Genomic DNA, 21060 nt, shown 5'->3' with positions numbered 1-21060 from the left:
CTCCTTGCTTCTGCTCTAGCCTTTCCAGTCCGGCCTCCACATGGTGGCCAGAGGATCGCTATCAAGTGCAAATCTGCTTCATCCCTGCTTAAAACCTTCCAATGTCTCCTGCTGCACCAGGATCAAGAACAAAGGCTCAAAGCTGGTGCAGCCGACCTTGCCAGCTTCCTCCCTCCTCAGCTCTGGTCTAGGCGGGAGTCTGGGGGCAGGGGTACTGCCCTGGGTGGCCCAGTGGGCATTGTGAGGCACCGCCAGGCAGGCAATGGTGTGTGGGGGGGACACACTGTGTTTAGTGGGCTGGGGTCAGGGATGCTACCTTGAGGACAACGGTCTTCACAATGAGCTACTGTCCTGCAGCCCTTGACTATTTTCTGCATGGTTTCAACATGCCCTGCAATTTCCAGGAAACTAATGATGGTGAAAATCAAGGGAAGCCTGTTTCTTGTTTTGTTTGGAACTTAACTGGAAGTCAGTCACCATTTCAGAAACTAATGGCACCTCTGGCCACATCACTCATGGCACGTGAGCTACAAACACTCTCTATAGCTGTGGTGTCACTGTGACTCTGCACTGCTGCCAGCACCCAACAATGCAATCAGATCTGGGGCGGGCATGCCCAAGCCTCCACAACACTGAAATACATCATTTTACTCTCTTCCTTTTAAGTCTCTCTTTTTTTTTTTCTTTTGCTGTACACGGGCCTCTCACTGTTGTGGCCTCTCCCGTTGCAGAGCACAGGCTCCGGATGCGCAGGCTCAGCGGCCATGGCTCATGGGCCCAGCCGCTCCGCGGTATGTGGGATCTTCCCGGACCGGGGCACGAACCTGTGTCCCCTGCATCGGCAGGCGGACTCTCAACCACTGCGCCACCAGGGAAGCCCTTAAGTCTCTTTTATGCGATGACAACATCTTACCATTTTTGAAATTATATGTATAGGTAGGATGTACAGTCCACAGATCTCATTTATTATGAAAGGAGGAGGCATTATAAAACCCCTGTTATCAATTAGGAGCATTGGGTAGGACAGCACTGAGAACCACTGACCCAACTAGATGGGACTTTTGCCAGTTTTCTGGAAGGTGTGGGCTTTCCCTCAACTCTGGGCCTGGAGCCCGCTCCCCATTTTTGCCTTGCTAATTCTGACTTGATCCGAAGGCCTGAGCTCCAGCAACACCATCCTCTGCGAACCCTTCCCCAGGCCTCCACGCCTGACTTAGCATCCCTTCCCTGTGCTCCCTGCTGCCCTCAGCATCGTGCTGGCCAACTGCTGCTCCAGGAGCCCATCCTGGCCGGCCAGGGCCAATCCCACACAGTGGGCCACTTAAGGAGCCACACGTCCTGCCACAAGAGAAGCCATGGCACTTACTGCTTTGGGAGCCACATATGATCCTGATAAGGTGCCCACACCACTGGTCAGGTCAAAGAGGTCACTCAGGCCACTGCCCATGGGTGCTCCTAGGTTGGCTGGTACTGCTGCTGCTGGGGGTGACACGAAGTTGGAGGCCCCGATCTAGAAAGGAAGGGAAACGGGTCAAAGGCGGGCATCAAAGGCAGGGACATCAGGGCCCCAGGATGAGTGTGGCCACCTGGCCCTTTAGAAAACGGGGGCAGGCCAGGAGGGGGTATTGCAGGGCTGCCATCACATCAACTCTAAGTTGCAGAAACAAGACAGAGCGAGGTGGGTGGAGAGGAGAGGCCGAGCCCTCCCGTGCTCCGCAGGCCCTGAGGGAAAGGGCTGGGGACACTCACAAACTAACAGCCCATGGATAAAGGGGTACTTGAGACACAATACTGTGAGGGGGCTGTGCTCAGCAGATGAAAGCACGCACCCCAGGATGTCAGAGAGGGGTTGTGGGGACTGAGAGGGCCGGCGAGCCTCAGGATGACAAGGCAACTTCATTGTAGGGCAGTGAGGATGGGCTGAGGAATTAATGGACATGGGGGCCCAAGGGCAGCTGGATGCTGGGCAGTCAATGCAGAGGCTGCCAGGACACTGGACAGAGGCCAGGGCTAGCAGGGAGGGACTGCTTTGACATCATCCGACCCTTGGGATGCTGGGGGGGGCGATCTAGGAGCAGCAGGGTTGGTGGCACAAGGGTTGAACCATACCCCTTCAGGCTCATCCCCCATCTCCAAGCAGAAGCAGGCAGGGTGAAGAGAACAGGCAGCCACATGCAGAGAGAAAAGCCAGGAAAGAAGACACAGAGAGATAAGAAAGAGAGGGAAAGAGGGAGAAAATTAGTCATTGCTGCTCCAACCAAAAGGGGCCTGGTGTGAAGCTGTGCCGGGCCTATGAGGGGCCCACATTGTCTCTATGAAGGGCATGACCCACTGGCCTCACTTGACCACCCTCGTCCTTCCTACCCTTTCCTATGCTGTGGCCTTGGGGACCTGAGCCAGGCATAGCCAAGTGACAAGGGCGCCACTGCCCCCTTCACCCGGCTCTACCAGCTGCCTGAAGAAATCCAAGGGAAACACCCAGGCCAGTCTTACCACCCCCTTTCACAGGGGAAGAGGGACTGTCCCTGACCTCTCATGGGCCTCTCTCAGGCCTGCTGGGCTGCTACCCCCAACCAGTGCAGCATGTGGGGTAAGTGCATGCAGGTATGGCTCCTCCAGCCTTACAGGGCCGAGGTGCCAGACTCAGGGGAAGGGGCTAGGACAGGCCCTACACTGCTCCAGGTCTCTTGGGGTTCAGCAGCCGGGCAAGGGGCTAAATCCTGTGTCTGCCACTTAGCAGCTGTGTTCTCTTTGGAAGGAAGGTCACCTGACCTCTTTAAGCCTCAGTCTCTCACCGATGTGTAAGGAGCTACATGATCACCTTTGCAGGCAAATGTGCCTGAAGCCCTTGGTTGGCGTCTGGCAGAGAGGGCGTTCAACGATCGGTCCTCCAAAGATCACTATCAACCTCATCCAGAGGGGGCCCTAGGACATACCAGGCTGTCGAGGCCGCTGCCAAGAAGATCCACAGCTCCCATCTGCACCGAGGAGGTGGCCAGGGGTGGGCCACTCACCGGAGGGCCGAGGTCCAGGTTGAGGAGGTCGCCCAGCAGGTCGCCCTGGGTGGGGATGACATCCAGCTGCTCGCCAGGGGGCGCTCCGGCAGGGGCCGTCTCTGGGCTCTCTGTGCTCTCACTCCTGTCAGGACAGGGAAAGAGACTCAGCAGGGTGGGGGGTCAGGCTATCTCAGGGAGGTCAGAGCCCCCAGTCTCCACCCTCAGGAGAGGCACCTGGGTCTCCTCACTATCCCAGAAGCCTGTCTATATCCCCTCTTCCTCCCCCTTCCGACGCCTGATCCATCATGTTGGCTCTCCGAGACATCCAGCTTCATGGGCTGAGGGAAGGGAGGGCCATCTGTATTCCCCTCACTCAGCCCACTCTAAAGAGAAGAGCGGGTGCTGGTCCCCAGAGGACTGGACAACCAGGCCAACAACCCTGGGAGCCGCAGAGCAGGAAGGCGAGAGGAACGGGGCTCTGGAGTCAGGCAGAATCGAGTCTGAGCCCAGCTCTGCTGCCTGGGATGCTGCACCAGGCACTCAAGCTCTCTATGCCTCTTGTCTCCATCTCTTAAGAGGGGACATCTCTCAGAGCTGTTGTCACCGAGTCAATACCTGGTATGTAGTAAGCATTCACTAAAAAGTTGCTAGAATCGTAATTTTGCTCAGACTCAGGCCCGAGTGCTTGTGCTACTGAACCGAGGAAGCAGATGGGGAGGCTCAGGCCAGCGAGTGGCCCCTGGTACTCACGAGGCGGTACGGGGCGGCAGGCTCTTGTGCACGACGCCCCGGCCCCCCTCCACAAAGGCACTGGGCGGCTTGTGGTATACGGAGGCCAGGGTGCCAATGTAGCAGATGAGCTCGTCCAGCAGCGTGGGCTCGATGAGGTCTGTCTCCTCCGAGATGAGCGGCTTCTCCGCCAGCACCACCTCCTTGGCAGCCACGGGGTCCGTGGAGAGCAGGCGCCAGTAGATGTAGCCGCGGTCTCGCAGGTCCGGGTTGTCTGAGTCCTGGGAGGTGATGAGAAGCCAGTGAAACTCGGAGCAACCAGGTGAGGGGAAGGGGGAGCCCCATCCGTAGTCCCATGACATGGGTGGGATCACAGGGCGACTGATGGCAACCTGAGCGCTGGCGGGAGCACACCCGTAAACTGCCTGAATAGATGTGGCCCAGCCCCCCGGTTTCCCCCCAGCCCACTCCTGCCTCCGTTCCCTGCCTCCTCCACTGTCTGCCCTCCCAGTTCTCAGGGACTTCCCTCTCCTCTCTCATGTATGGTCTGGCTCAAAGTCACCACCTGCCCCTGCCCCACCTCTATTTGATTGTGACTGAGCTCCCTGAGCAGGGATCCTGGAATGCTCTGGGACCAAATCCCAGTGGTGCCAGTTTTAGGGGCAGGACCACCCAGGTCTGGCTCCTTGGACTGAAGCTCCCTCCGTGGAACAAGGGCTGTGCTGGGCACAGCAGGGAGGCTGCGCACCCACCTGAGTGGCCAAGCTGAGGACCTGCTGCACCAGCTCCTGAGTCTCTGTCGGCTTCTTCAGAAAGAGTTTCACGATGGCTGTCAGCAGCTGCAGCTGGACCTGCAGGAAGACAGGAGGCGAGGAAGGAGTGTAAGCTTCTTGTGGGGACGGTAGGAAACCAGGTGAGGACCTCAGTGAGGTAAAACGATGTTCAAAGGCTGAGAACAGCTTTCTGGGGTTTGGGGTTGGCCACACAAACAGGCCAAGCCCAGCAGGGGAGAGGTAGTGCTGAGAAGCCTGGACCTCCGCCCGACCGCTCAGGAAGGAGCTGGCCACGGTGCTATCTGGCAACCCCAGGCAGGTGGGGGCTGCTGCCCAGTGCTAGGGTCCCAGAAACCCATCAGGGCTCCAGGCCTCACAGCCTTCAGGAGCTCGCAGCTTACAGAGGCAACACATGTGCCTGGTATGCTTATTAAAGACCATCTGCCAACAAGTGGAACAGGTGCCAGGGATGCCCAGCAGACTGGGGCAGCAGGGCCCACACAGTCAGCCTGCTGTGAGGAACTGTGCTTCCACCAGAGGGCGGGAACCATTCCTGCCCCGCCCCACCAGCCCCACCTCTCACCTGCCACTGTCTTCACCTGAACGTACCTCCTGTGCCCCCTCCCCACTTCTGTAGCCTCCTGTCCCCCTCACTGGCACCACCCCACAGTACTGGAGATGCTTTCAAGCCACTGGGCCGCCCTATGGAGAGATCCCCTTGAGGTCAGGGATCGTGTCTGTCACTGCTGCATCCCTGGCTATTGTTCATTCTAGTGCCTGGTGTGCAACGCGCACTTAAGAAAAACCTGCTGACTAAAAACATACCTCTGAAAGAACAATTCTGTGCATAGACCTTCCTTAGCCCCATCGCATTTTGTCAGTCCTGGGACAAGAGGACAGCCTGAGGCTCCCCAGACTGTGCTAGGGACAGGCCTGCGGCAGAAGGGTGGCAACGGGGCTGGCTGCACCTCCTGGGCCTGTCCGGTAGGAGGGCACTTACAAAAACAAATGGCTTAGCTGCCCTGGTATGCAGGATTGAGGGGATGCAGTCTGTTTCTGGGACTAAGCATCCGGAGTCCCTGCAATTTGGTGACACATGGGCCAATGGCAGAGGAGCAGGCTAGCTGTGTCCAAGGCAGGAGGCGGCTCGGGGACTGGCTTCCGGACCTGGCTCGAGTCGCTGGCTGGGTAGCCTAGAGAAAGCCACTTACCCTCAGTCGTTGAGGGAGATGTGTGGCCTACCTCAGGGGGTTCTTGTGAGCTCTGAAGACCAATCTATGGCAGCTCACTTGGAGCCAGAGTTAGATCACACCTCATTTGAACTCTGATTCTACCACTTCCCAGCTGGTGACCCTGGACGAGCCATTTAACTTCTGAGTCTGTTTCCTCATCTATAAAATGGAGGCAACACCTCACAGAGTTGATGGGAAGAGTCAATGAGACAACAAACGGAAAGAACTGTGTCCTCTGCTCAATGCACAACAGCTGTCATCATCGTCAACGTCACCACAACTGCCACACAGGGACTCTTTACCAAGTTCTCCCCAATCCCAGGCAGCTGGCTGCCAGCGCTCATTCATCACTGTCGGGTCTGCAGTGCTGCCTGGGAACAGGGCCGCCTCAGCTCCCTACCTCGTCTCCCCACACACACACCGAGGCTCCCGTTAGCCTGCAGGTCCGGGCAGTCCCCCTGCCAAGATGCCGCTGCCCCTGCCCTCAGACAGGCCAGACGCAGCGCTCCCTGTCCACGGCTGGAGAGGCTTAGGAGCCAGGATGAGGGGGCTCAAAGAGACAATCTAAAGTAAGTTCCTAGGACTTCCCTGGTGACGCAGTGGTTAAGAATCTGCCTGCCAATGCAGGGGACACAGGTTTGAGCCCTGGTCCGAGAAGATCCTACATGCCGCAGAGCAACTAAGCCCGTGCGCCACAACTACTGAGCCCGCGGTCTGCAACAAGAGAAGCCACCGTAATAAGAAGCCCCTGCTCGCCGCAACTTAGAGAAAGCCCGCGCAGCAATGAAGACCCAATGCAGCCAAAAATAAATAAATAAGTTCCCAAACTGCAAAGCATTAAGTATTCTTATAAAAGCTCTGAACTGTGCTGTGAACCCAGGAACAAAGGAAACAGGCCACCTAATTAAAACACCACCACCACCCAACTACTGTTTGCTGAGCACTGGAGCGGACAGTTTACACACAACATCCAATAAGCTTTGCAGGAACCCTGTGCTAGAGATGAGGAAATGGGCTTGGCGGGTTGAACGCTCCAGACCCTACAATGGGGGAGGAGCCACAGGCAGAAACACCCCCACAGGGCATCCTCTGCAGTCATCCCAGCAGGACCTGACTACAGGAGCAGAAACCAGCCCAGACCGGGCTTTGCTTCTCTGACAAGGGAGGGAGGCTAGTGCGGTGGAAGTGGAGGCAGCCCTAGGGCAGGCTGCCAGCTGGATGTGGCAGGTGGCAGTGGGAGTCGGTGAGAATTACTATTATTATTTTGTGACAGACACCTGTTGTTTTTCCCACCAGCATCCATTTGATCTTCTGGCTTTGAAACGCTGGCTTTCCCTCAGAGGACTGTCCTTCTCTCTGGCCCTCTCAATCCACAGAGACAGGGACTGGCTCAGGGTAATGCAAACAGGCCTGAACTGTTGCTGGAACCACTGAGAGGAAGGCAGTTACGGGGTTGCTAAGTGAGAAGGACATAGCCTGGAAGCACTGACACCTCGCAAGCTTCACTGGTGGGGAGCCTGCCCAAGGGCAATGCCACCCAAGGAAGGCAGAGACAGCCCCACTGCCACCACCCACGCACCTTCACCCAGGGGTGCAGAAGAGAGAACGCTCCTTGGACTCAGCTACAGGAACCTATAGGTCCCCTTTTCTGCCTGGACAAGTGTGCTTTTAAACCAATTCCGACCAACACTGACATCACCATTAATGAGTGCTTCTAATTTAGGGGCTGTGCACGTGTTAGGGACATTACACAAAGCATCCCATTTAACTTTCACAGCACAGGATGAGGGAAAGTCTTATGATTCTCATTTTGTAAATGAGGAAACTGAGGCTCAGACAGGTAAAGGGTTAGCATAAAGGCAGCAAGCCAGGAAGGGGCAGAAGAGGGGTTTGGACTCTGGTATCTCCGATTCAAGGTCCAAAGTCTGATCCACTGGGTTCCACTGCGCCAGCTGGGCAGCTAAGATTTCTGTGCTCACAGACATTTTAAAGGCCCCACATGCATGAGCACAGTTCACGTAAGAGGGAATACAAATGTACAGATGTTCAACCCCACTCAAAACAGAAATGCAAACAAAACTATACCAAGGTACCATTTGTTATCAATCAGATAGGCAAAAATAAAGTCTGAGCATGCACTAGGCTGGCAAAGGAGGTAAGGAGAGGACTCTCCCACCTCTGAGACAGGAGTGTAAACCAGAACAATCTCCACACCAAGGGAAATCTGCTACAGCAACCTGAACCTGCGATGCACGGGTCCTTCTACCTAGCATCATGCTTCTAAGAATTCACCCTCCAGCTGCACATGCAGGTGTGCTTTCCACAGGTTATTCACAGCAGTACTGTTTAAAAGAGCAGAAGGTTGGACACCTAAATATTTGTCAGGGGAGGCTGGTTAAACAAACATCGTCCTTCTGCATGAAGGACTCCTCTGAAACTGTAAATTAATAATGGCAAAAATTAATTATGGCATGGCCTTCCAATGTATTTTTAAGGGAAAAATGAAAGGTACTGACCAGTTTCAATTTGTATAGTTTACTATCAGTATTTAAAAATAAGTGAGGGGACTTGCCTGGTGGCGCAGTGGTTAAGAATCCGCCTGCCAATGCAGGGGACACGGGTTTGAGCCCTGGTCTGGGAAGATCCCACATGCCACAGAGCAACTAAGCCCATGTGCCACAACTACTGAGCCTGCGCTCTAGAGCCCACAAGCCACAACTACTGAGCCTGTGTAGCACAACTACTGAAGCCCGTGTGCCTAGAGCCCGTGCTCTGCAACAAGAGAAGCCACTGCAGTGAGAAGCCTGCGCGCTGCAACGAATAGTAGCCCCTGCTCGCCACAACTAGAGAAAGCCCATGCACAGCAGTGAAGACCCAACACAGCCAAAAATAAAGAAATTTTTTAAAAAAGTGAGAAGGATATATATATATATATATATATAGTTGATCCTCATTATTCACAGAGGACACATCTGCAAATCTGTCTGCTTGCTAAAATTTACTGGTGACCCTGAAATCAGTGCTTGTGGCGTTTTCACGGTCATTCACAAACATGCACAGCAGTGAAAAATTCGAGTTGCCTGAAGTACACATTCCCAGCTGAGGTCGAGTGAGGCGGTGCCCTGCCGTCTGTCTCAACTCTCATATTGTAAACAAGTGACTTCTTCACAGTCTACTTAGTGCCATGTCTTTCACATTTTGCCGCTTTTTGTTGGTGATTTTGCTGTTTAAAATGCCCCCACCCCACCCCCAGTGTAGTGCTAAAGCGCTATCTGGTGTTCCTAAGCGCAAGAAGGCTGTGATGTGCCTTTTAGAGAACATACATGTGTTAGATGAGCTTTGTTCAGGCGTGAGTTACAGTGCTGCTGGCTATGAGTTCAATGCTAATGAATCAACAGTAATATATTAATAAATAAGGTGTCTCGAAACAGAGACACACATAAAACAAGGTTTACCTTGACCAGCTGATAAAAATGCTGTGACTGGGGTTTGTAGGAACCCAACTCTATATTTCTCCTGGAAGCAATGGTTTAGCACTTACTAAATCAGTGTTTGACTTTATGTATTATAAGTACCACAAACGATGAAAATTGACTATTCATGTCTCTGTAGAGGAACTGGCTGGTGTGTTCCTAAACTCTCTCTCTGGAAGTACCCGCCAGAAACCAATAAATAACATGGTGTTCTCCAGGAGAACTTGTGACCAGGAAAGTGGTAGGAAACAGAATTTTCACTATATATCCTTTTGTGTCTTTTCTATTTTGAACTAAGTCAATGTACTACCTATCCAAACATAAATACAAAATTAAAACAAAACCAGAAACTTTTGCAGTCTTTAATATCCACCACCACAGAGTGTCCTCACATGTCCCCCTTAGGTACCGCAGTGTGGGAGGCAAGGGGCCACACCTGTCACCCATACGGCACTCCTGTGTCTGTCCACACCGTCAGTGCAGTTTTAGGAGGGGCAGGGCCCTGAGGCCTCCTGGCTGAGAGGAGGGTTTCAGGGCAGGAGGGACCGCAGGTGCTGAGCTGCCGGCCATGCCCAAGTCGGCCACCCAACATCTCACCTGGGTGCTCTCGTCATGGAAGCCCTCTAGGAAGCTCTCGAGCAGCTCATCTGCGTTGTCTATCCGCTCGGCGTACTCGCCCACTATCCAGATCATGGCGGCCCGGGCCTCAGGCTCGTCCAGGGAATCCAGGTTCTCGCACAGCGTGGCGATCACGCTCTCATACCTGGAGACCAGGGCACGGCCGGCACGTGAGCACTGAGGGAGCCCGGGCCACCCAGGGGAGGCCCGGGAGGGGCCAACAGAGACGGGCAGCTGTCCCACAAGAGCCCGAGAGGCTGGCAAGTAACAGGATTTGAGTTTTATCCTTTACATTTCAGTTCTTATTTGGGCCTGGGGAGCAGAGCAGGGGCGGCTCAGGAGAAATAAGAAAAAAATAAACGGTTTCTCTTGAGAATGCTGTTTACGGCAGAAAAATAAGGAAGAGGGAGAGGCTCCTCCTTGCTTTTCCTCCCCACCAGTCCGTCCCCGGCAGAGCCACAACACCCTCATGGGGCGGGGGGGCAGCCACATACTTGTTGGGGTACTTGCGGAAGATGTCCTTGATGACCACGATGGCTTCCTGGACCACGTAGTTGACCTTGGTCTGGATGAGATCGAGCAGCGTGCTCACGCAGCGCTCGGCAGATTGCTGTGTGGCAAGAGGAGAGTGTGGGCAAGGCCTTGCACCCACTTCCAGCAGAACCTCTGACCAACATGCCTTGGTCAAGGGCTCAGTCACACCTTGCCCACCTTCCTTTTCACAGCAGGAAAACAGGAGAACCCTCTCTGCAGGTAACAGGGGAGAATGAGTACAAAATGATGGTCCTGGGATGGCAGGGACACAGGGAGATAGAATTAGACTGAGGAGAAGGCCAGTAGAGCTTCTGAGAGCAGGGAGGGTCTTTGGAGCTCTTCTAGGCCAAGCCCTGAGAGCAGGGTTTCACTTCTACTTGTTCCACAAAATGGGCTCCCGTGACCAGAAGCATTTAGGAGGTCTCTGCTTGGACCAGCCCTCCCCACACCCCTCTACTCCAACACGCTGCACTAGGCTCTATGGGAGAGATTTCTCAGACTGCCATCACGGGTGCCAAATGGAAAACGTCTCAAGGGGCTGGGCTGAAGTGACCAGCTGTCCCAGATCCCCTAGCCTCCAGGAGACCCATTTAAGGAGAGCCAGATCAGTGATCAAGGAACCTCTCCAGAGGCAAAGAATGGGAGGGACGAAGTGCCAGGACACAGGGGTCTGAATGAGCCTTGGGAATTTGAAGATAAGGGCACATGGACAGCTGAATCATGATATCTGCCAAAACGTCCAATAGGCAGAGCCCCTGCCCCAAAGCTCCACAAAGTGAGAGCTAAGTCTACCAGGGCCACCACCAGCTTGGGCTGCCACACTGTCTTAGCTAATGCTGCTGGAGACCCCTGACGATGACGGGCTAATTTCACCTGCAGCAACTCAGAGGCCCAAGGGAGATTACAGATGAGAAGGAGCCCAACCAAATCTGTACCGTGGGTACCTTGGGGGCTCCAGTCGTGACCCTCAGGCCTTCCTGGACCATGAGCAGCTGGCAGATTCTGCTGGAATCAGACTGGTTTCAGCTTCCTTTCCTTTCCTCCTTCCCCCCGCCAAGGACAGAGTCTCAGAGCCTCACCTCCACCTTGATGGCGCAACGGCCAATGGCTCGCACAGCCTTCCGTACAAAGTCCACATCCACTTCTGTCGCGTACTCTTTCAACTCCGCCAACACCTGTGGCCCAAAGATGCAGTTGGGGGGATCTGGCAGGGCAACCTCCTGGAACACCCCTGGGCTGTGGGTATGTACACACCCCTAGAAGGGTGGGATTCTGCCTCCTGTTCGAAGTGGAAGTTCCAAGGGAGGGAGATAGCTGTCAGGTGCCCCAAGAGGAAAACAGGAAGGACTAGTTGGCAGGGATGGACAATCCTTAGTTTGGTTGATCTAGCTAACATATCCACCTAACTACCACTTCAATGGATGTGAAGTAATAACAGAGAGAACAAACTCTTTAATCACAAAAATATCAGTTAACATTTGTGGAGAGCTTGCTCACAGAGCCCGGTGCACTGGGCACCACCCCTGCTGACCTGGGCGATGTTGGCCTGGGAGGCCAGGCGGATCATGATGTCCAGCTTCTCCAGCTTCACGTAGATGGGGTCATTGTACTTCACAAAGAACACCTTCATCTCGTGCTTCAGGATCTCAGGCCTGGTGGTGGGCAAGTTGCCCGAAGAGCAAAGAGCAAGTCACAGGCCCTGTGAGAAAACCCTTCCACGTTTGCTGGGACATTTCTGGGGTCGGACATGGAAGCTGACATCCATGAAAGTAGTCGCCCCCATGGCTGCACGCTCCTGGGCACAGGACCTGCCAACCAAGGTTCTGACTGGCCCCTGTGTGTCCAACCACATTCCAGGAAGGGAAGAGGGAATATGAGCAAGAAACAGTTCACATTCAAGAGGCCACAGGCATCAGGCAACAGGCTTGGGAGTCAGGCCTCAGTTCCAATCCTAGCTGGTGACCTCAGGCCCATTTCCTCACTCATGAAATAGGAAGCGTTCTGTGTCAGAAGCATTACCTTTGCAGGCCCGAGTTGCCAGTCTTAGAAAGGCCTGGCATCTGGGAATTCAGCTTTTGGGAGTGCTCTCACCATTCCCTAAATGATAAAGGTGGTTAACTGTGCCTTGACTGTTTGTATAAACAACATGGTTTTTGCTGAACACCTGCTTTCCTTCTAGGAGCCTGGAATTTTGGTAGGTGTCAGGCAGAGGGTGCCTTTATGACTCGTCCCCCCAAAAAAAACCCCAGGGTGCTAAGTCTCAAACAGGCATCCCTGGGCAGAAACATTACACACATGCTGCTGCACTGTTGCTGGGGGAGGAACATGCTCTGTGTGACCCCCCATGGGAAGCCTGCACGAGGATTCCTCCAGACTCACCTGTCTTTCTCCCTCATGATCCAGCTGTGCAGCCCTATGAGGTCGATGATAAACCTCAGCTATGAAAACAATGATATGCTGTCTCCTGTGAGTCCTTCTAGTGAATCTCTAAGTGTGTGTGTGTGTGTGGGGGGGTGGTCCTGGGGATCCCGGCACAGAGACCTACATAACAGGGCTGTTGTGAGAGGTAGATGCAAAGCATCTAGCATGATCCGTATCTGCCTCAGAGAAGGCACTTGCTAGGCAGGAACTGTCACCAGTGTCATTGCTCCTCCCTCACCGGCACCACCCACCTCATTTTTCTTAGCTGAGGAAACCTGAGGGGGGAGGGGCCTGCCCTAGGTCACACATCTAGTGCTAATAAGGGTGGGAGCAAGATGAGAGTCACCTCCCCTACCTGACTCCTACTCCCGCACCCTTCCCAGAAAAGAGAGCAGGAACAAAAAGGAATGAGGACAGATGGTGAAGAGGCGAGAAGACCCAGCAAAGAGAAAGGAGGGACCCTGCCCAGGGTGGTCCTCAGTGCTGCTGAGCAGGCTGCGGGGAGGTCCTGGCAAAGCGAGGCAGGATCCTGAGCTGGGCGGCAGAAGTTGTGATTTCTGCCATCAGGACTCGGCACAAGCTACCCAACAGCATGTTGGGTCTGGGCCTGGTAGTGCCTCAGCAACAGGGTCAACTTCTTAGGAGGTTTGCCTTGTTAAATATAGCACAGGGAGCCCCTCCTGCTGATTGGGATCCATAGGTCACGACACCTCACTAAACCCCACACTGCAACTGTGAATCCCTAGTCTCATCCCTTTGTTCAGGCACTCAGGAAGCTTGCCCCAATTTACCTCCCAAACCTTCGCAAATGTCTGAATTCCACTGATTTTTCTGGGCCCCGATGTGTGTACTAAGAACCAGACTGAAGCTATAAAGACAGGGAGCATGTGTGGTCTTCCACACATGCTCCCTGTCCACAAGAGGCCCTTGTTCTGCTTTTGAGTTAGTTGCTGATCCAGCCATTTGACCAAAGAGGCTGGAAGTAGAACTGCAGAGTCTGGCCCCACTCCACGGAGCTGCCTGGCACCCTTACTGGATTGGTCCTTGTTTCTTAGCCCAACCCACCCCGGTGTCAGGTACCTTCCCTTAAGCAGTGGCTCACTACTGTGGTCATTCCTACTCGGTGGACTGAAACTGGCTGCTCAGCATTCTGAGTGGCCCTGAGGCGAATGCAAAATCCATGGTGCCTCATCTTGGAGTCCTCCAGCCTCTAGAGCTATGGACTCTTTCCCAGGAAAAATGAGTGTGCGCACACATACACGATCTTACAGCCTGTTTCAGGAAGGCTGTGTGGACTGTGGACCATCCACTCTCCAAGGTTAAGAAGTGCACGCTAGCTTTTATCTGGCATGCTACCTGGTTAGGCTAAGCCGAGGTTTCCCAAACTCAGCACTACAGACTTTTTGGTGTGGATAGTTCTATGGGGGGGCAGAGCTGTCCTGTGTACTGTAGGATGTTGAGCAGCATCCCTGGCTTCCACCCACTAGATGACAGTAGCAGCCCCCAGTGTGACAACCAAAAATGTCTCCAGACATTGTCAAATGTCCCCTGTGGGACAAAGATGCCGATGGCTCAGAACCCCTGGGTTAAGCTGTTGAGACATCCTGCACGGTGACAGGTCACTTTCCCTTCAGAGCCCCTGTTCCCAGCAGGAGATCCCCCCCACCCCGCGCCAGGGCTCACACTACCCATATGTGGTGGTCCCAGTACCTTTTCTGCACGATGAGGTTGATGTTTCGCAGGGCCACGTACTGCAGCTCCGGTTCGGCCGACAGCAGTGTGACCAGGGGCGGGGCCAGCTTCTTGAGCAGCGTGCCATAGTAGTCCAGGTCCTTGGACAACATCTCCATGAACTTCATCAGCACCTTCACAGCAGACAACACTACAGCGGAGTTGGCGTGGGAGAGCCTGGGGGTGACCCGCTCACAGATGCTGCGGTCCATTCCGAGGGGGACAAATAGGAGAGACAAGCAAGGGGAAACACCCTGTTTTTAGTTATCAAGATAGCTTGTCTTCTGTAGGAGGAAGACCTAGCTCCTGGTTCTGTTTCCTGCTAACTGACCCCAAGCAGCTTAAAACCACTCTGAGCCTCAAGTTTCCTCATCTAAAAAAATGGAGATGATGATGCCAACTTCACACGGTCGCTGGTGGCTTAAATGAGACAATGCATGTACAGCACTGAGCACAGTGCCTGGCAGTCAGTAAACACTGGATGAATGTCAACTCACGCCCTTCTGTTGTGAGGGCATTCAAAAGGGGCAGGAGGGCTTCCCTGGTGGCGCAGCGGTTGAGAGTCCGCCTGCCGATGCAGGGGACATGGGTTCGTGCCCCGGTCTGGGAGGATCCCGTGTGCCGCGGAGTGGCAGGGCCCGTGAGCCACGGCCGCTGAGCCTGCGCGTCCGGAGCCTGTGCTCCGCAACGGGAGTAGGCCACAACAGTGAGAGGCCCGCGTACCGCAAGAAACAAAAACAAAAAAAAAGGGGCAGGATACCATGTTGGTTAGGACCAAGAGTGAGGGGAGACCCAGCTGGGTGACCTAGGTGATTTCTTCCACCTCCCTAAGTCAGAGTTTCCCTACCTGTAAAACGGGGACAGTGATGGGGCTGCCTTCACAGAGTTTCTTTAAAGATTATCTAACGCGTAGGAAGCACCCAGCAGAGCCCCAGGCACCCAGTAAGAATTCAACGAGTGGTGGCTCTCATGCTGTCCACCTCTTTCCTCAGCCCGCAGTGACCAAGATCTCTCTGTCAGCTCCCAGGTCAGGCCCTGGCTTCTGTTCTGTGCCCTCAGTGAGCAGTGAGCTGACTGCCTGAAGCAACACCACTGTCAACCTGCTGGCTCTGTGTCTGAGGATGGTCTGTGGGGCAAGGCCTGGAAAGAAGCCCCCCGGAGGCCTGGGGCCAGCTCATGGTTGGAGCCTCCCACCCCAGGGCCTGGAGAGGCTGGCAAGCAAGGGTAGCCTCCTACCTCTGGGCCTCCCGGTCGTCCTTGGGTGTGTAGTTGGCCAGGCAGTCCAGGATGAAGATCTGGCCCCACTCGGTGCACTCGTTCAGGGCTGTCAGCAGCTTGTTAATGGACTGCGGGTTCAGATCGAGCAGGTTGCTGCTGGGGTGAGATTCGGCGATCTCCGAGAGGGCAGCCACTGCGTTTGCCACCACCTGGTTGAGAGGGTAGAAGGGACAGAGGCTGGGATGCTGCTCTCAGGCCAGGGAGGTAGTGAGGCTAATGATGTTGGCCAGTCAGAGCTCAAACATCCTGAAAGGAATATGACCTGAAGGGCAGGGTCTGGAGCACCGAGACCCACTCCAAGCATGCACCCTACTGACTCCTCTGTAAGCTGAAACTAAAGTCAGTGCACCTGACAATAAAGAAAAACACAAAACAAGAAAGATCTAGCTCCAGGTTCCTGCAACAGATAGTGCTCCCTGCTACCTAACACGCAGTCCCGCTCTACCAGCTACAGCAGCTCACTGTGGGAGCTGACAACTGTGCTTCTCAGAGCTAGAAGGTTCCTCCTGCAGAGCCCCTCAGGGGCTGGAGCACAGAGGGGTTGCCAGGTGAAGCTCTGGGGCTGCAACCCATTTCCACCAGAGCAGCTGTTTTTATGTGTTTTCTGCGTGGTTTTCAACTTTCCCGTAATCAAGCAATGCTCCCACGGCCATTGTCGTACTGGTCACTCGGCACCCGCATGTGATCAGTGTTTCAGAGGGACACAGAATGAGACGTCTGGGCCGGGTGGGTTGTATACTTCATTTTAAACATGGCCCTACCGAACTGTTCTCCAAACTGCTGCCATCACCAGCCGTGAGGAGACCAGCTTCCCTCCCAGCTGCTTTCTGGTGCCCTGTCCTCCAGGCTACACTACTTCAAGGGTGATTCTCTACAACCCTGCAAAGAAGTGAGGAAAGGGAGAAGTACCTCACATTCAGAGCTCTCTGACAGTCTTGGTGAGAGGACGGTGACAATGACAGTGACTGGAAGGGGAAGGAGGGTACTAGTCTTGGGTGCACACCCACTGTGTGCCAGGCTGTGCCAGGCTATGCCAGGCACATTACCTTAGCGGCTTAAGCCTCCCAACACCCCCGGCAGTCATGCAGAATTAGATCCATCTTACTAATGAAGAAAAGAGGACTCTGGAAGGTTAGGTAGGATGCCTGAGGTCACACAGCTCCTTAGAGAGGGCTGTGCAGAGAAGGGAATCCAGGTCTAGCTCACTCCAAAGATGGCGCCCAAACCACTGCGGGTAGGAAAACAGCTAGCCCGCTCCGCAGGGCTCTGACTTCCAAGAACTGGGGCTGCCTGGTGGAGGGTCAAGCAGAGGTCTTCCCAAGCAACCCTGGAGGTGGTGGAGGTGGCAGGGTGGGTGGCAGAGACTTACCATGGGGTTAGAGTCAGAGATGAGGTCTTTAAGGGTATCCAGGAAGCCCTGGTCCTCTACCAGCTGGGCATTGATGTCGTGGAGCTTGGCCACGCACACGGCCGCCGTCTTGCGCACATATGGGTCCTCGTCCTTCAGGCACTTCCGGAGTGGCTCGCATAGGTACTCTGTGATCTTGTCAACGCGGATGCAGCCCATGGTCCGCACAGCCAGGGCCCGGATCAGGGGGTTGGGGTCCTCACAGTCCTGAGGGAAACCAGCCATTGGCCGAGGACAGGGGCGAGCTGAGCAACATTAGACAGCTGCTGTGGGATCTCCCACCGACTGCGGCCAACAGCACCAAAAGTAAGTGCCGTGTGTTTAGCACGTAGCATCTGTCAGATACCAGGCTTTGTACTGTTCCCTCTGATCCTCACAGCAGACACACAATACTGTTCCCATTTCACAGGTGAGGGAGCTAAGGCCCTCAGGAAGGTCAGGAGCTCACCCGGTCACAGAGCAGAGCCACATTTCAAGCCGCGTCCACCCAGCACCACAACCCTCAATGTTCCCACTGGGCCACAGAACCCTCATTCGCCCACATCTAAGCATCAACAGGGCTGGGGAGCTAAGGTTTTAAAGGTGCACAGAGCTGACAACGCAAGTCCCTGTTTCTCCTCAATCTGGAGGACAGAACATGCAGAAAGGAGCGAAGTCCAGAAGGGCAATACGGAAGCCCTCAGACACATGCTGCATCCTCAGCTGGCAAATGACACAGGGCCATGGCTCACGCCAGGGCACACGGGGATCGAAAGGCCTGGGGCGACCTCACACGGAATGAGTTAGCAGGGTCTGTGGCATCAGATTTTCTGGAGACAACGGGAGCCCTCTGCTGGAGGAAGAGGCCCCCAGGCTGGAAGCCAGACGGCCTGGAAAGGATCCTCCGTGTTTCTACCCAGGGCTGTAGCGCCCCACCCCGGGAGACTGAGGGGAGATGGAGCAGTGAGCACCCAGCCCCACACCAAGCTTCTACTTACCTTCACAAAGGTGTTGACGGCCATGATGGCCATGTCGGGCTGACTCTTGGCATAGTTCATCAAGTACAGGTACACCAGCTTTTTCAGCTCCAGGTTGTCCGTCTGCATACAGTTCACCACGTCGGGGAAGAGGGCACTGGCAGGTCAAAGTAGCGTCAATGTGGGAAAGGTGAAAAAAAGAAGAGGAAGACTTTTCAGGCAGCTAATGGGAGCTGGGGAGGAGGGTGAGTGGGAAGGAGGGAAGGAAAACTTAACAGGACTTCTTAGTAAAAGGCAGGGCAACAGCTCCATTAACGTGAACATCTGTTGGTTGAAATGGAATTCCAAAGGGTGATTTTAAAAGCAAAGAAGTCCTCTGTTCTTTACACAAGGTTCAAACATGAGCTCTAGAGCCCATCTGACCTGGCTCAAACCCAGCTCTGCCTCTTGCTGGCTGAATCAAGTTGGGAAAATTCTTTTATCCCCAGTTTCAGTTTCCTCATTTGCAAGAAAGATATAACAAAACCCCATTTCACAGGGCCCTTGTGATAACTGAAAGAGACAACATACTTAAGGTATCTAGTCCTTGACATCTAGGAGTTGCTACAGAAATGAAAACGATTGTTTTTCCTTCTCTGATACTTGACATGGCCACTTATATTGGGCTGCTGGTTGCAGAGGGCTTAGGAGAGCAGGGGTAGGCTGGGCTGCAGTCACTACAAGGCACCCACTAAGAATCAGCCCATGTGTACAGAGCACGCGCTACACACCAGGCTTGGTGCTAGGGGCTTTACATGATGATCTCGTTTAAGAGCCCTGAGAAGTCAGTGGATTATCCCCACTTTACGGAAGACAATACTGAGGTTCACAAATATCAAACAACTGCCTAAGGCACCAGGTCTGAGTCACAGCCCATGCTCAGGACCACTGTTATACTGGGCAGAACCCTTCCCAACATGGTACCCCACAGTCCCAGGGTCACAGGCCCCTTGACATGTGAAATATGGTTAGTGGTCAATTTTCTGTCTCTGGAATTATCTATCACCCCCCTTCTCAATTTTCGTGATTTTATGGGCGAGGACCCAGTAACACAGACTTAAGAGGTCAAAGTGAATTTCCTGAGCCCCGACAGGCAGGAGAGTCCAGTCAGTGCTGAAGCTGATGCATCACCTTGAAAGATGACGAACCAGGAAAGGGGGGAGCTGAGAGGCCTAACTTGCTCTTTTGGGCCCGTCCCATCAGCAAAACAAGCTCATTTGAGATGACAGGGGTGCCTCCTCTGTGACATGGGTGTTCTAGTTGAAGGAAAGCAGCTTTGTCCTGGGAAGAATCTGTCTTGGAAGGAGGCCCAGTTTTCCAGCAGACGCCTGATTCCTTTGCCACTGTGTCCTCAGCAGGGTTCTATGCAGAACTGTTTCTACTGTGCGCTGTCAGGAGGCCCCTCGATGAGCATGGCAATGGGACAGGGAAATCCATGGAGAAGTCCGGAGCTGTGGGTTCCTGCTGAGGGATCCAGATGGGGAGCTGCTCCACGTCAGCACCCAGGCCTATAAGGCACAGGACTGGGCACCAAAAGGGCCCAAAGGAGAGGGAATGGGGGAAAGCACCCTGGGTCTGGATTTCAGAAGGGCTGAGCATGAGTCCAGTTCCTCCATTAACCACGTGACCATGGGGCAGTCATTGTTTCTGGTTTCTTTGGCAGGAAAAATATCCTTACCTACAGTATGGGAATTGCTAGGAAAACATTTAAACGTGTTTTGCTGACTCTCAAACACTGTGCAAGTGCTAAGTTGTCACAGAACCCAGCTCCTGTCCTTGGGGACTCAACAATGTGGTGGGCAGGTAAGCACAAGTATACATAAGAAGAGGACAGTCTACAATTAGTGCCAGGCGACAGGAACACAGCAAATGCTGTGTGTTCAGGGTAGTCAGCTGGCATGATGAGGGAGGCAGCAGTGTAAATGGACAAGGGGAAGGGACGTTCCAGGCTGGGGAGATGCATGAGCAAAGGAGTGGCCACAATTCTACATGTGATGTGCTCTGGCAACAGATGCACACCAGGGGATGCAAACTGACAACAAATTTAACAAGCCCAACATGCAGGTGTGTTTTACTTGCATAGTGTTTATTTGTTTGTTTAGTATTATCTGGCAATTTTTTTTTTTTTTTTTTTTTGCCGCACCACGTGGCTTGTGGGATCTTAGTTCCCTGACCAGGGATTGAACCTGGGGCCATAGCAGTGAAAGCGCCAAGTCTTAGCCATTGGACTGCCAGGGAATTCCCTCATCTGGCAATCTAAAACAAGGAGATTTAAAATGAAAAATCCAGATTCCCTGTTCTTTTTAAAAACCAAAAGACCTGGTCCCATTGGGGTCATTTTCCCCAGCAGGCAGCATCCTCTGGAGTTCCTGACAGGACTCACAGCACATCCACTGCATTGCCTGTTGCCTTTTCGACCCAGCCCACTTCACTTGCTCCATTACTGCCCGGCCCCATCAACATCTGAGCACATGACCCCTCTGCAAACAAAACCTTCTATTTGGAAAGATCTGCGAAGGGAGCTACACCAGGGGAGACATGGGTCCCTAGGGATATCTTAAAGGAGGGATCGAACTGGACCCAAGCTCAAAAGCTTCCCTCTGTCAGCTGCCTCCAGCTGCCAGCCAGCCTACCCCTGCACACCTGACATCTTTGCCCACGGTCATGGACGCAATCACTTTCTTCACTGCCTCCTTCTTCTTCTCCTTCTTGTCACTGTTCAGCTCTGCCTTCAGCTCGAAGATCTCCCCTAAAAAAGGAGGCAGCATGAGTGATCCATTTCCACTCTGCCAAGGGGCGATTCCCAGTCCCCAGCTTCCAAAAGAATGGGAGGGAGGCAGGGAAGACATGCTGTGCTGCCCGCTGAAGGCAG

The 21060-nt window shown here is 54.0% G+C and overlaps 1 protein-coding gene across 4 annotated transcripts in view; it reads right to left on the bottom strand.

The window, feature by feature from the left end:
* AP1B1 (adaptor related protein complex 1 subunit beta 1) overlaps positions 1 to 21060 on the bottom strand; it is a 53361-nt gene that overhangs the window by 8626 nt on the left and 23675 nt on the right. For all 4 annotated transcript variants that reach the window (XM_029225408.1, XM_029225432.1, XM_029225423.1 and 1 more), the window contains exons 3-15: positions 20832 to 20937; positions 18171 to 18306; positions 17155 to 17400; positions 15744 to 15934; positions 14487 to 14708; positions 11887 to 12007; positions 11435 to 11530; positions 10316 to 10431; positions 9801 to 9966; positions 4478 to 4576; positions 3747 to 4006; positions 2937 to 3138; positions 1367 to 1510 (exon numbers count right to left, since the gene is read on the bottom strand). In XM_029225408.1, the coding sequence (XP_029081241.1) occupies positions 1367 to 1510; positions 2937 to 3138; positions 3747 to 4006; positions 4478 to 4576; positions 9801 to 9966; positions 10316 to 10431; positions 11435 to 11530; positions 11887 to 12007; positions 14487 to 14708; positions 15744 to 15934; positions 17155 to 17400; positions 18171 to 18306; positions 20832 to 20937 (2105 nt within the window). The remainder of the gene's footprint in view (positions 1 to 1366; positions 1511 to 2936; positions 3139 to 3746; positions 4007 to 4477; positions 4577 to 9800; positions 9967 to 10315; positions 10432 to 11434; positions 11531 to 11886; positions 12008 to 14486; positions 14709 to 15743; positions 15935 to 17154; positions 17401 to 18170; positions 18307 to 20831; positions 20938 to 21060) is intronic.

The sequence above is a fragment of the Monodon monoceros genome, unplaced genomic scaffold (assembly GCF_005190385.1).
Source record: "Monodon monoceros isolate NGI ecotype Baffin Bay Population unplaced genomic scaffold, NGI_Narwhal_1 Super_Scaffold_1, whole genome shotgun sequence".
In the NCBI taxonomy this organism is placed as follows: domain Eukaryota; kingdom Metazoa; phylum Chordata; class Mammalia; order Artiodactyla; family Monodontidae; genus Monodon; species Monodon monoceros.
The sequence above is the reverse complement of the archived record's forward strand: the minus strand, read 5'-3'. Positions and strand labels throughout refer to the sequence as shown.